Source organism: Amia ocellicauda, chromosome 11 (assembly GCF_036373705.1).
Source record: "Amia ocellicauda isolate fAmiCal2 chromosome 11, fAmiCal2.hap1, whole genome shotgun sequence".
In the NCBI taxonomy this organism is placed as follows: domain Eukaryota; kingdom Metazoa; phylum Chordata; class Actinopteri; order Amiiformes; family Amiidae; genus Amia; species Amia ocellicauda.
This window is the reverse complement of record NC_089860.1, coordinates 32140567-32155190: the sequence shown is the minus strand read 5'-3', so window position 1 is coordinate 32155190 and position 14624 is coordinate 32140567. Positions and strand designations below refer to the sequence as shown.

The 14624-nt window shown below is 41.4% G+C and overlaps 1 protein-coding gene across 2 annotated transcripts in view; it reads right to left on the bottom strand.

Annotated features, from left to right (window-relative positions):
* Window positions 1–732: 732 nt before the first annotated feature.
* Window positions 733–14624, bottom strand: part of pacrg (PARK2 co-regulated) — a 115182-nt gene continuing 101290 nt past the window's right edge. For both annotated transcript variants that reach the window (XM_066717476.1, XM_066717477.1), the window contains one exon: window positions 733–1890. In XM_066717476.1, coding sequence (XP_066573573.1) covers window positions 1730–1890 — 161 coding nt within the window. In that variant the 3' untranslated portion in view covers window positions 733–1729. The remainder of the gene's footprint in view (window positions 1891–14624) is intronic.

Below are 14624 nucleotides of genomic sequence, written 5' to 3'. Positions count from 1 at the left end.
GAGGACAGAAGCATAAGGACATATCAAAGCAGTAATTGAATCCGGTAATTTAAATAAACAAATGTGTATTTACTGACAAATATAAATACCCAATTCCCCCAAGTCGTAGCTCCTGTACTCTTGTTAAAAATAAAAGGCTAGAAGCTGTAACACACACCCTACTGTTTACCAAGCCAGTGTGCCTTTTTTTTCATTCGTCCCCCCATTCCCTTGAGGAGCGCTATCTGAAACAGGCCGAGATTGTGGCTTCTAAACAGACAAAGGGCTCCCTAACCCAGCCAATGCCCCCAGTCTGGTTTTAATCTCTTCGTTCCTGGTGATGCGAAGTTTTATGATAAACAAACAATTGGCACTGCCGAAATCCTTCTCCAGCTCTCGGGCCTCCTCTTAACTCAGAGCAAAGCCCTTTTAGTGAAGGATTACTATGATTTAGATCCAACAGAGCAGGTTACCAATATCTGCCGCAGAAAGCGGAGGGTGCTCAGGAATGCGGCCGGTCCTCATTCCACAGTGCATTCCACAGCACGCACGGGCATGCTGCGCTCACTGCAGCTCGCAGGAGTTGTAATGATCTTTTACATCCTCTGGCTTTATTTATTTATTTTATTTGCTCCTCCTCTGCTTTCATTAATAATCTCATTGCAGTCTTTTTGTAATTTGTTTTCTTCATTTTGTCACTTTCTGGACAATCAGAATCAATTTGAAAATAATAACACACTGCGACACACAGTATTGCATCAGTTTCGTTTTATTGTTTTTGTTTTTTTCTTTTCTTTCAACCTCCTGATACATCCAGTTCATTGACAATACATCTTCATACAGGGCCCCGCAACTGCACCTCCCAGGATCCTTTGCCCTCTGCTGGTGTCATTTTCTCCTAGAGGAATCCAGGACATGTTTTTGTTTGGCCTTTTTCTTCTTATTCGATGTCTCTCTATGGAAACACAGGCAGAGGCCAGCAGGCCAGACTGGCACATGTAACATCCTGACATAATACCGCAAAGGGAAAATGTTAGCCTTACCGCTACTTGGGTTGAGAGGTTCAGTGGTCTGGATTTGAACTGTGTCAGTGATGGGTAGAACTTACAGCCAGAACAACAAGCGGTGGACACTGATGCCACACTTCTCATCCCTATCAGTCTTTTCATCTCTCAAAACCATCACCATTCGCTTACTGAGCTTTTTCTTCTGATGTGACAACACTCAGTCAGTATATATGATGCAAAGGCTCTATATAAGGGGGGTGGGGTACTACTCTGCAGAGGTTGGTAGCATACATTAAAAACAATTTCTGTCCCTTTCTATGGCTTGGATTATTGATAGACCTTTTAATTGGACTGGAGTTAATAGTTGATACATATAAAAGGAAGATGAATGCCCTTTGTGGGAGACACAATTCTACAATTCCATTTTAAATCAAACCTTTATTTACTTATTTATTTACAGTTTTGGTTTTAAGATCAAGACCAAAAGAAGTCTGGAATGAACACTGCAATGAAGCAAAATCTAATGTAGTGTGGAATCATTTAACCAACATACTCTAACACTAGCAGAGATCAGGAGAGAGAAGATATTAGAGCCTCAACAGCCCGCCATAAAAAAGTCAAGATAAAAAGAATGCTTTAAAGAATGTATTTTATGTTGAGTTATGATTTTAATATCTAGTGTAGAGGGGTGGGTAGTGGGGTCTGTGGAAGAGGATTGTGGGGGAGGTTGACTGAATGCCCCCTCAGGTAAGCATACAGGATTCGTATGTGGGGACCATGTATTTGATGTTAATAAAGGCGTCCTCCCCTCCATAGCGCTCAAACACCTCCAGGGTCTCCTGGATCAGATCCCCGATATTCTCCCTCTTCTGCTGGCTGTAGTCAATCCCATCTCCAGAGTTGACTGCAAACAAGGAAAAAAACAACATCTGTGAGATCAGAAAGAAATGGAACGAGACTCACAATGAAGGGAATAAGAAACTATCCAGAAAAAATTACTTCTAACCTCTACGCAGAGCAAGACACAGTTCTTAGTCTAGTGAGAATTTGCATTGTTTCAGCCAAACAGTGTGGGGTGGAGACAACGGAGGCCAAGAAAAGACACGTCAGGCACACAGATTGAGCCATTACCGAACTGGCTTACTGAATATATTTGAAAAGTGACAATACATCGTAAGCGTGACATGGAAAAACATCAGTTTGAAAAAAGAATCGATACGAGTCAACAATATTTCTGTGCTGATCAAAGTCCTAGAAATATGATTCCTATTATGTTCAAACATGGTAGACTAACACTGGGATTAACTCAAAAGTTTGACAGACCTGCCCACTGACAATTATAAGACAAGACGTGGGAATTTTGTGAGTTGAAGAAAGCAGCTTCCAAAAATAATAAATGCCGCCACTGAGGACAGGTTTGTAAATTTGTCAAACCTTTGCTCTTTTCGAGCCTAACTCTCCAACGCTGATTCCTTGTGGAAATAAATTTTTCTTCTCCAAAATAATTTCTGTCTTTGTGTATTTGGTTGACATTTGACACTGTTATTCCAACCTGTGCCCTCCGCAATGTTCGTGTTTATAAGAGAGTGGGGGATTTTGAATTGGTTAACAAAGGAGTAATTTACGTATTTCAAAGCACCAATGTCAGTTCAGATTAATGTCAGTGCTAGGGGTTGCTAAATTGGATTCCCCTCTGTAGGGCAGGACGTATGGCCAGTGTTTTAAAAGAGAAAGGCAGCTACCCCCCAGCGCAATGCAGTGCCCATTTATCTCAAAGGGGTGTTACCAAGTAAAATTAGCCAACAACAGCAAAGACATCAAAGCTTCATCCTCTGTGCATAATTAATTAATTTATTTTGTGTGGCTCACAGTTGACTAAACAGCCTTAAGGAACCTAAACCCATTAAACAAGAGTGCACAGCCAAGACTTAGGAGCATACGCATGGGCTGTCATAAAGATATGAAAAATAACTCCATGGCGCAGACAAATCATCATCCGCAAAGAGATCTTGATGTCACTTATAGCAATTTATGGCACCTCTATTTGCAATCTGCTTGAAATTTTCCCTTCCCATCGATGTATCCTGTACACTATGCTCAGACACGGGGCCGGGACTGTCCATATGCATTTCACTATGCTATGGCGTAGTCTGGTAACAATACAGAGCGGAAAAAAGAAACATTCCAACAGTGTCCCACTCACATACGAATGCATAAATTCCCTGACAGCCGAGAGCATCAAGTGGGATCAGTTAGTAGACTAAAGCACTGGATTTAGCTACAGTTAACACCAAGCCAGACATTGTACGTTTTATGATTTTTAAAACCAAACACCTGAAAGTTGATAATCTCCCCCCACCCCTTCTTCGAATTCCTGATTGTCATGGTCATTTTATTAACAAGTCCCGAATGGTAATTCCTATGCTGAATGGAGACGTGGCCGTGCCAGCCCAAAAACTTCCTGTGTAGCACCGGAAGTGACTGCTGTCAGTATAAGTTCAGGTGAGCAGGAGCACTGCTGTTGTGTGGTTCTGTGCACTGGAGACTATGACAGGTGAAATGCAACTGAGCACAATACAGTTTTGCCCCATTGATTGTGATTGCAGTTTAGGTTACCTTCATCAGTGACGGCACAGTGGATATTGAAAAAAAAAAATCCTGTTGTATTCATGTACAAAATTGGTATCTTAAATTTTATTATTGTGGTTGTGCAATAAGCTGACCAATTAATTAATTCAGGACGGCAGGAGTTGATCAAATCTTCCTTTTGAAAGTGGTGACTGGAGACCCTATATGAATATCACACTGAATATTTCGTATCCACTTTTTGTGAGTGTCTTCCATGGTAGGGAAAGTACGAAAGCTCAACACAGAGTTTAACTGGAGGAAGCAACACACAATGGGTCACAGCCGCGTTCAGCCGCATGACTGCCCTCACGTCGTAGATAATTTAATTTTCTGGAACTTATGATGACTCACTATCAGGGTAATTTGAAAGATTAATAATGTGAATATGTTATATATTAAAATTGAATGTTTGTCTTAAATCTAACAGTTGGTTACTTCCACTAGCTACAATATCTTTGGCAGAAGTAAATGAGCTGCTTAAGGGGAAATATGTAGGCTATCGGCCGTGCATAGAGTCCACTGTCTCTGGATAGACTGTAACCCATCATTGTAACCAAGTCTTCTGGCTTACGCTCCAGCAATGAGACAAGCTAGGAGTGTGGAGGAACATGGTAGGCAGTCTTATCAGGGCTCCACAGGCTCCGAAGCTCAATACTTCCCCTGAAATGTGCACAACAGATACGTCAATATGTTATTGAATTCATTCTATTTGGAGCATTCGGACAATGCTCCGATAGAAACACATACCCTCGTGCTCTTACAATCAAAGACCCGGCTTATTAAAAGTGAGCAGTCCTCACAGAGATACACCTTGTGAATGTGACACAATAGCAAGCACCAAAGGGAGCAGAGACCAGAGCTTTCGTGCCTAATATTTAAGCCACGTGTTCAGATAGTGCTTTTGTATAAAGTGCTGTGGGATAAACAGTCAATATCATAGTGTTGATGTGCTGATGTGCAGATTTTAGTAGTGTTATGGTCTATATCCACGTGTATGTTTTGAATCTATAATGCCTGTAGTGGTTTCTGACGTGCTAAATTAGTACAATAGTATGTTTACACTTTTAAATGGATTTGACATGTCATGTGACTCAAACTTCAAAATGCAGTTCGTAAATCTTGTTTGTTTAATGTTCACATTAACACACAACACATAAAAACATCAATTAAATCAATAAACAAACTGTATACCTACCAAATGTGTGCTTTTGTTTCATCCTGCCAGGGCCAATGCATAATAACAATCAAACCACACAAAAGCAAATGGCCTAGTAGTGATGGTCTGTCTCTGAGGTGGGGGGGTCATATCTTAATAGCAAGAAAGAACAGGTGGCTCTAATCCCTGTAAATGGATACCTGCACTTAAAGCGCTAAATCAGAACGTGAGCTTCTCATATGGTGATAAAACGCAACAGATTTTCACAGGCTGGCTTCGTAAAATAAATCTGAAAACGATCAGCTCCCCTCGGCTGCCCCATAGCCGTATAACAGCCCCTGTGTGGTGGTAAATGCAGTGAGTGACAGGATTATTTTTTCCACAGCTGTGACGACCGTGGCCTGGGCTTTGTACATGTTCTGGGCTGTGGGTCTTGAAGGGGCACCAAAAGCAGTGAATACCTATCCCCTGCATTGCAATAAAGTGCACACCTGAAGCCCATAATCAATGTGGGGGGTCAATTAGAGAACATATTTCACATTTCACACAGTTATGTGTGCAGATTCCTCGATGTAAAGTATTCAGTGCAGATTAAAGAAAGATATATCCCTCTTGAATCAAGGCTGTTCCTGATTAAAGGACTTCTACAGTAATACATGACAAAAGGATACATGTACAGAGAAAGCCTTAAATGAATGAATTATATTCAATGAACACAATTCAATACATGTAAGATTTGTTATGTATATAAGAATTAATGTAGCCGGCTCAGCTCAACACATTTTTTAAGTTGGTGCTCTCCAGGCCTGGTCCTAGAAGGCAGTTACTTAAGATCAGTTTAACATAATTAGTTGATTGAATTATATAATTGGGGTTTGATTGGAATGACCCTTGGCTCTGTAGGAAAAGCATAAAAAGCAACACAGTGAGCCACTACACATGTATTCACCTCTGTGACATGAGATGCTTCCATGGAATCCTTCACAAAACAGCTGGGAGAGACCCTTAGTCTCCTCTCCTGTAACCTTATAATATCACTCAGGTCTTTCATGAATAAGGATGTCTTTTGACACCAGCAAACTGTTCCCGGGTGTGACCTTGGCACTGCAGGCAATACAAGCATTGCAAACCGGTTCATGAAGGGCCCCTTGCCACTGGGATTCCAGTCACAGCTCCTAATCCTCCTCTCAGCTCCTCTGCGCAGGTCCCTATGGAACTGGCAGCTGCGCAACATGTGTCTCCCGTGCAAATGAAATAAGAGTGCCTACAGAGAGGACACCCCATTTGTTTAAACATTTTACAGTTGACACAGGAGTGCCATTCTGACAGACACAAACCAACTGGAGAGTAAATACTTGGGGAGGGATGGGGGCGGGGGGGCTCAGACACACAAAGATCAAAGAGGCCTATCGGGATGTTGGAGAGGAACACTGTTTTGTGGGACACACAAAACCTCCTTATCCAGGGAAGAGAGAGAGGACTACTGTGGAAGTAGTCAATGGAAGCGCTGTCAATGTGTTTTTAACTCCCACATGAAATGAGTCGCAAGGACATCAATGCACCAGGGACACCAGTGGCCTGATATGCATTAACGTGGGACATGCATGGGAATGCTTTCAGAGTTGGCATCCTTCGGCAAAACTTATTTTTTCACATTCCTCAAGGGGGCACAGACAGTAATATATTTAATGATCCATGCACTTGATTTTAATTTGATAAGGAAAAGTATACATCACTGTTATAAAAGTGGTCCACTCTCTCCACCCCTTCCTCCACTGGCGTTTCTTTAAGTTCTCTTTGTTCTGAATAAACAGCTGTGGTTTGACTTTATATTATGACTCCGGGTCAGCTGCAGGAGCAGTGTTTATTTTACCTACTTTAAGAGGCCACCTGTTAGTGAGCCTGTTGTATCAGTCGAGCGATCCTTGTGATCTGTGTGTAATCCAAGGATTCCCACATTACCAAGACCAGTCTTGTGGGGAAAATGCTCAAAGCTGCACAGCTGCAGAATAAAATAAATCCCTTGTTTAAAACTGGCTTGTGATTTTAACCACCATCCAGCACGGTTTTCAAGGGATCACACAAAAGCAGATCACACAGAAGATTATACACGGAGTGCTGGAACAGATCCAAGAGAATGATTCAGGATATGTTTTTTATCATCATTTTAATACTGGAAAACCTTCAGAGCTTTGTCAAATCCATGAGCCACATCAGGACTCCTTGGTATCATTCATTTTGTCTAATCTCACATTTGTACTTCTGAAAATGTGCGTCCCGCTCTCTCTCAGACCCACATCTGTAACATAATTAAGGGAGGCAAACACAATTATTCTGACAAGTTGACAAAAGCATAATAAATAGAGAACGTGAGGTCACGTTTGAGGTTTCCGCAGACACAAGATCGGTATTATGGGTGCATCCCACACCCCCATTCACTGGGGATCCAGAGAACAGACTCCACATTATGCAGCACGCACACGCACAGCCCCAGCCAGTAGCAAATAGAGCTGTATTTAAGCGCTTAGGTTTAGGAAAGTCTGTGGGAGGAAGAATGATGTGGTGGCTGTGGTTCTGAATTCCAGTTTTGCATTACGAACCTCCTGCGAGTTAAAATGTCATTCATAATGCCAGGAAAACACAAAAGGCTCAAACCCAGCAAAGGGGTGCCTGCCAGTTCTGTGCCTTCACAAGCGTTAACAAAGGTGGGCCTATTTATAAGAGCACAGTAGACAACAGACCTACGCCTTCACATTCAATTGACATTTTCTAACTGTAATTAAAGCAAACAAACACTTGGGAAACAATGCTTTCTGAGGTATTTTGGAAACTCCTGTAACATTATTGTTTGTCACTCCTTCTTAATCACTAAGTTTGGAGGACTCAGTCATACAAACAAAACACTTAGATGGGAAACAAGCAAGCTGGTAGTGAATCTCAACCAAACAAAGCCAATCTGATTTAGACCACATGAGATTCAAATCGATTGCATTTTCAATTGTTGTTTATGAATCATTTCAAGGCAGACACTGTTGCTTTGGGACAGAGAAGCACAAAGAATGTAACAGAACAAACAATCTCAGTCTCTGCAATCTCACTGTCAGAGCTACTGTTTCAACAAGTGCCAACTTCAGTCTGACAGGTGGGGCGACATTCCAACAGAGTGGCGACCTAGAGCGCAGAGAAGATTTCACTGCAGAGACGAGAGAGAAAGTCAAAGCGAAACACAGCTGAGCCCTACAACTTCTCATCGGAGGCTGGTTGGGCAGAGAGCGACTCATGAGAGGGGAGGAGGGCGAGGGGCCCAGTCCGAGGATCTCGGCAGGTTTCTAATTAAAAGGGCCTTGGATTTACGCTGCAGGTTTGCGGCGCTCTCGTAAAGAGTAAAGTGGAATAAATGAGGGGCTGGTGTGAAGCAGTTTGGCAGGCGGTGTGAGAGGCTGCCCTGTGACATTCCTCTACCCCCTCTCGCCCCCTTCCCATCCCCCCTTCCTCTCGGCAGAAAAACTGACACCACAGCTGCAGCTTGCTTTTGGACACACAAAATACACAGTCCTGGCATCCGGCCAGTCTCAGTCTAACTGGGGTCTGCTTTCCCCTACATTTACAACCTTTTTTGTGTTGATCAATAATAGCAAGCTTTATTTTTTATTCCTAAAGGGTGCTTTCTATTTTATAGCACAGCTTTATTTTAGCCAGCAGGGGAATGGTGGGGGGGAAACCCACACACACACAAGCAACCTGAAGCAGCCCACTAGTGTGGAATCAGACACAAGTAACATGCGTGTAGATAGATACTCAATATGCAACAGAATCTCTTGGTGACCTTGTGTAAGAGTGGAGGATCCAAGTTATCCACAATGGACAGTCACACGTTACAAGTTAATTATAGGCTTTACTCATCACTGACCAAATATCCCTGCCTGTTTAACTCCTTACTCAGCACAGGGTCTGTACCGAACAGCATGTGGGATTATGTTTTAATATATACAGTGTATATGTCTGTATGTAAACCTGTATTCAATATTTCCAGATTAAATGTAATGTGAAAGAAAGTGTTCCCTTTTTCTCTCTCTCTCTCGGTTCCCTTAAGAAAATAAGATGCTGTCTTACTGTTTTTCTTGTGAAGCAGGATCGGCCCCCACACACAAGCGTAATTCTATCAAATGATTCAGGATGCTAAAGTTAGCAGACAAAACATGTTTTACAGTAAAAGCTATATTTAGAAATGTTTGTTCTTCTATGTTTTCTATTCAGATTGAACGTGCTGAAGTGATCTACACATGAAACAGATCAATACACACCCATATTACATTTCATAGAGAAGTCTCCCAAGTTAAGGGGGGGTGGGAATTGATGCTGAAAATGTGTTTTTGGACAGAGCTTTAATTAACTTAATTTTGCTTCGCTTGCTAAAGTCAGCTTATATGAGGACCATAAATCTTAAGTGTGGAACATTAGCCTTAACAGAAGACAGACATCTGCTTCAATGGGCAATTTTAATTTTTCACACACTTGCACATAGCAGCTCTGAAACGCAAAGTGTATTAACGCTATCTGAAAAGCAAAGACACTATTGCCGGCGTCTCCAGTGTGGAGCTCTTCATTGTTACGTGGGCAGGAGAACAGCTGAAATAAATGAGCGCTTCCAAAGGAAATCGGCAGAAAATGCATTTTAATCTCGCATATGTCATAAAAAGCTGTTCTTTTGTCACTGCAATCAGCACACACATATATCCATAAACATTAGGAAAAATAATCACGTACACATCCTACCTCCACGGCTCTAATCTACACACTGCAAACTTGCTCTGAATACAGCAGCGCTGTGTGCCACACTCCATGCGCGCCCTGGCACACTTGAACGGGAATGAAGCGAATCAGAGTATAAATCAGCCACAGTCTAGATCACTAAGGCTAATGTTAATTGCTTTACTGTGTCTAACAAACCGGCCGTCGTAAAGAATCTGAATAAAACTGCAGCCGTAAATCAACCGTATGTACACAATTAGAGTCTAGCATGGAGAAATGGCAGGAGAAATTAAAAAAACAGAACAATACTGAAATATCAGTTACTGACACATCCATATCCTCACAGAAATAAGGAGACTGTGGCAGACAGCTCTGTCAGGTCTCTATCATTGAGATTTGAACTAATTACAACAACATCCCCTAGGTTAGTTTTTTCAATTTCAGGGGAATCAAATTCCCCCCCAACCCACACACATTTTTCTATTATAGCTCTGTGTGGCAATGAGAGTGTGCAGTGACACACACACACACACACACACACACACACTTTGCCGAAGATAGAACTGATTTAGAAATCTGCACACAGAGGTCCAGATGAAATCAGCGCTTGACCTATTCGCAGTACAGGAATGCGTGGGGCTTGAGTGTGGGTATTTAAGAGGCTGACAAAGCTGGGTGGGGAGGGGTGGCTGGGGAAGGGGATCCCGGGAGGGGGACAGATACCCTTTGTTTGCTCGGTGCAGAGCTCAGTGTGAGACCAGGCATGCAGGATCCACATTGTCTAGGGGGGGCTGAAATGTGATTGGGGTGTGTGTGTGGGACACAGGCTCAGTGCTGAAATACCACAGAGCCCCTTCTCTGGGTACTGGTGTGTGTGTGAGGGGGTGTACCTGTAGGCGTGAGCCCCTGGGGGAGGGAGGGTGTGGCAGGGGTCTCGGGGGGCGGGGGCTGGGGTCAGGGCGTTAACCGCCGGAGAGCTGGGATGGGTGGGATGGCCTGAGGGAGCTGACCATTGCCATGCGCCTGCTACAGGGAGAGAGTGTGTATTATCTCATGTGGAGATAATCAGCCTCCAAAAAAGCCACGGAAGACAATCAGGTCCTCCTCTTCATTAGGTGACTTAACGACAGTCTGATACTGAATGGTACTGTGCTAGTATTATTAATGTTATTTGTTTCTTAGCAGACACCTTTACCCAGGGTGACTTACAGTTAAGTGGCTCATTCAAAACATTCAAAACATTACAAAGTGCAGTAAATACAATCATTTTTCAATCCAACACAAAATTATTTTTCCAATGTCTAATTTACAGAAGTATTAAATAAACAAATGGAGTGGAGCAGACTATAAATTACAGGCAATGGTACCCTTTTAAAAATATATAATACTTTTCTACATTGCACAAGACCTTGAGTACAAACTATTACTGTCGGAGGGAGGCTTGTCCCATACGTTGGTAGTAATGTATATATAATGTAATGGAATGCACATATTGGAAAGCAAATATGGACGAAACAATATTTCACATTCCACCCAGTTCTCATGGCTCAAATGCTATTCACATTCCATGGCTGCGATAAAAAGATCATATATGAGGCACTGTTTTGTTTTATTTTTTTATTATTTTATTTATTTTTACGAAAGATTATTATTTTTTACATATTTTTAAACTACAGGCAGTAATCTGTTTTGGGACACTAAAATATTAGTGAGCCAGGACTCTGCCATTGTAAAGAGCTGTAAAAGAAAGCCAGAAATAGGCACCCTGCAAAGTGGCATATTGTAATTAACAGCTGGCACAATATCAGGAAGATGAATAAAAAAATAATTATTGTGCAATTTATAACTGTGTTTATGGCTATTAATGGCTTACCACCTACTTACCGTATGATAGCAAACCTTGAGCACAGCAAAATAATAATCACTGCACTGAAGAACAGCTTTGAAAAATGTGTCTTATTGAAGCTGTGTAATGAAGCTCAAAAGTACCTGTTCACTTGTTTGTATATCGTTATCTGATCTGGACCTTTTTTGTTGTTTTTTTCCTTCTCTTTTTTATAAACATAATATATATCAAATTAATTAGCAGACCTGTTTCACAGCACATTCTTTGTCTTTTTCTCTCAATTATCAATAGATGTTTAATTTTGATGGCTGCATACTCGAGAAACAATTTGCATTTCATTAGGATCAAACTGGAATTCAAAAGCACCTGCTGAAATTTACCAAGGCCTATTCACTGTGCAATCCGTTTTAAAATTAGTTCACGCTCAATAATGTACTAAGCAGGCAAATGGCACCTATAAAAAGATGTGCCCACAATGCCCACATAGACTTATCTTGTAAACAGAGCTTTTGCAGGTGGCAGTGCCAGAAAGAAGTGAAATAAAGAAGGAATAATTAGACATTAAAGCAGCAGGGTGAGAGAAAGGAAAAGATAGAGAGGGAGAATTTGAGAAGGTTGAGAGAGTATAGAGAAAGGGAAAAATAAAATAAAACAGTTATACAATGTAATCAGACTCAGAAATAGCACAAGACAAAGCAGAGGGGCTTAAGGGAAGAGTAAAAAAGGCACATAGTATGTTTTCTGCTTTAATCTTTTCAGAAAACTCCCACAATAAACATTTTCTTTATGAAACCAGAATAACAAAAATGTCTAAACTTGTACTTGGGGAAGAAAGAGCCCCAATTGCCAGTTTGATTTTTGCACTTATTATATTTGGATTTGCTGGTTGTATCCAAAGACACTCAAACAATGCTGCTAAACTTAGAGTACAGAGGAAATAGCCAAGTATATATCCCTATTAATAGCTCAGTACAGATGACACAAACCTGGTCAAGAACTCTCAAGAAATGATATTTCCGTTTATGAAATCATAAATGTCAAACACAGTGTTTAGATTTTAAAGCCATTGGAAAGTGAATATATATATGTCTATTGCTTGCATTCAACCAAATGATGATCAGGAAAAGGCCATGACTGATTTATAGAGACATTATATTGTTTTGTAAGGACTGGTGGCCAAACTGCATAGAGGGCTAAATTTCACTGTGTACTGAAAGATACTTTGTCAAACAGTCACCTTGGCTACTAAAACTACTGAAATGAAAACTACTAAAAACATATTTGCTCCTTGATGACAAATAAAGTGCAAAATAAATTAACCAAATATAAGATGAAAATGTAAATGACTCAACTAGGTGTGGATCACATGACAGACACTATTCAGATCTCACAGATCACAACTGAATTTGATGTGCTGCTCTGCTCTGTACTGGAGCCCTCAGTCCTTGAGTCCCAGTGGTCTTTTAGGTGGCTGGTAACCTTAATAGGGGAAATGGCAATCGTTTTCTCGAACAGATGAAGTCGGGGCAGATCCCTTAGCTCGGATCAGCACGGCACAAGGCTCTACAAGGCACACGTGGTTCTGGTTCGGCTTGGTGAATTTCATATGATACAAGTTTATAAGCTCAGCACTGCAGTGATGGTAACGCACTGCTTTGAGCTGAACGACAGATCATATTATCTGTTTAATATTCTGCTGTAATATCTCTTGCTCTATTCATGTAGGTATTAAGGCTCTGTACACATACATTGTTTTTAGTGATTTATCCAGTTATCCCCTAACCTCGCCTGTCCAGATTTTTGATCATCATATTTTAATACCTCAGTGTGAATAATATACTAACATGTCCCAATTGAACTGAAAAGGCAACGTGTGTCCATGTGTAGCACACAATCTGCCGCAGTGTGCATCGGACTGGCCGTTGGGCTGCTTGGCTTGCCATGTTTTAAGGTAAATTGAGGTGATTTACGTCACTTTGCCCTCGTTTATATTCTCGGCAAGTAAAGCGCATAACACTAACATCCCAGTCTGCCATACAAAAGACTCTGCTAAGTGTGGTTAAGGTTTTATTAATACAAAAAGGAGATTACAGAAAGGCATTATGAAATCTGTCTCAGTGATACTAAGTGCAGTAAATATACTTTTTATGGCTGTTTCCTGGCAGGCGGGTGCAGATTATTACTGCACTTTTTTAATTAAAAATATTTTTACATCATGTTTATTAAAAACTGCCTCTAATGGGATCCTCCTTAATATCTCCCCTGGGCTAATTATCAGTATCTGTCATTGCTGATGTAGAGCTGCAACTCATTTACACCCTGATGTGTTAATAGTGGCAGTATTTAATTATGTATTAAAAACAAAAGGATGCCTCACAGTTCGTCAGTCCAGGCCATCAACTGTTGTGTTTTTCTCTTCACGACTGTTGATTCCCCCAAACAGACAAGGACGAAACCCTTTGTAAAATACGCCTGTGAACAGAAATGTTTCATATCGATGCCCGACATTAAAATGACCATCGCTTTGGTCTGGAGTTAATGGCTGTATCCTTAACAGAAATTGGCTTTTGTTATAGCGCCTAGATGATAAAAAATGTAATTAACAACAAAGTGTGAAGGGCCGGGCACTTCACATCATTACATCAGTGAATTCTAGCACTTACTTTCAATGTGCAGAGGAGATGTTAACAGTGCCCCCCCCCAATCTCATTACTAATTTATTCCCGCTCTCTCCTCACTCTCGTTAGTTCCCCCTGGCACTCTTTATCTCCCTAACTCAGGTAACACTCCTCCCTCTCTCCTTCTCTCTAAACTCACTTCCATTCTCCCTTCTTCTGTCTGCCTAATGCGAAGCCAATCCTGCCTGTCCCGGTCTCCACAGACGCCTCTCATTTATTTTCTTTGTGAGTGTGTGCTGTGTGTGTGTTTCCATATCACCAGCACAACAGAGATCGAATCTGTGACTTGCAGCCACGCACACACCATGGTATTCCTGCTCCATTTATGCATGTTCAGTCTTGCTCTAGCAAGTTCTTATATGCCTACACAAAACAGGTAAGTTATGGCCGAAAGATTAGATAGACGCCTTTCTAAAATACCAGGCTGTATTTCAGTTATGCCTGATGCATCGGCTAACCTAATAATGTTCTGCTGTCACAATACTAGCAGTAGTAGTGGCAGCAGCAGTAGTAGTTTTAATACTATTAGTAGTAGTCTATCAGATCCCTCTCACCCCTGTTGTGCACATATCTGCAGA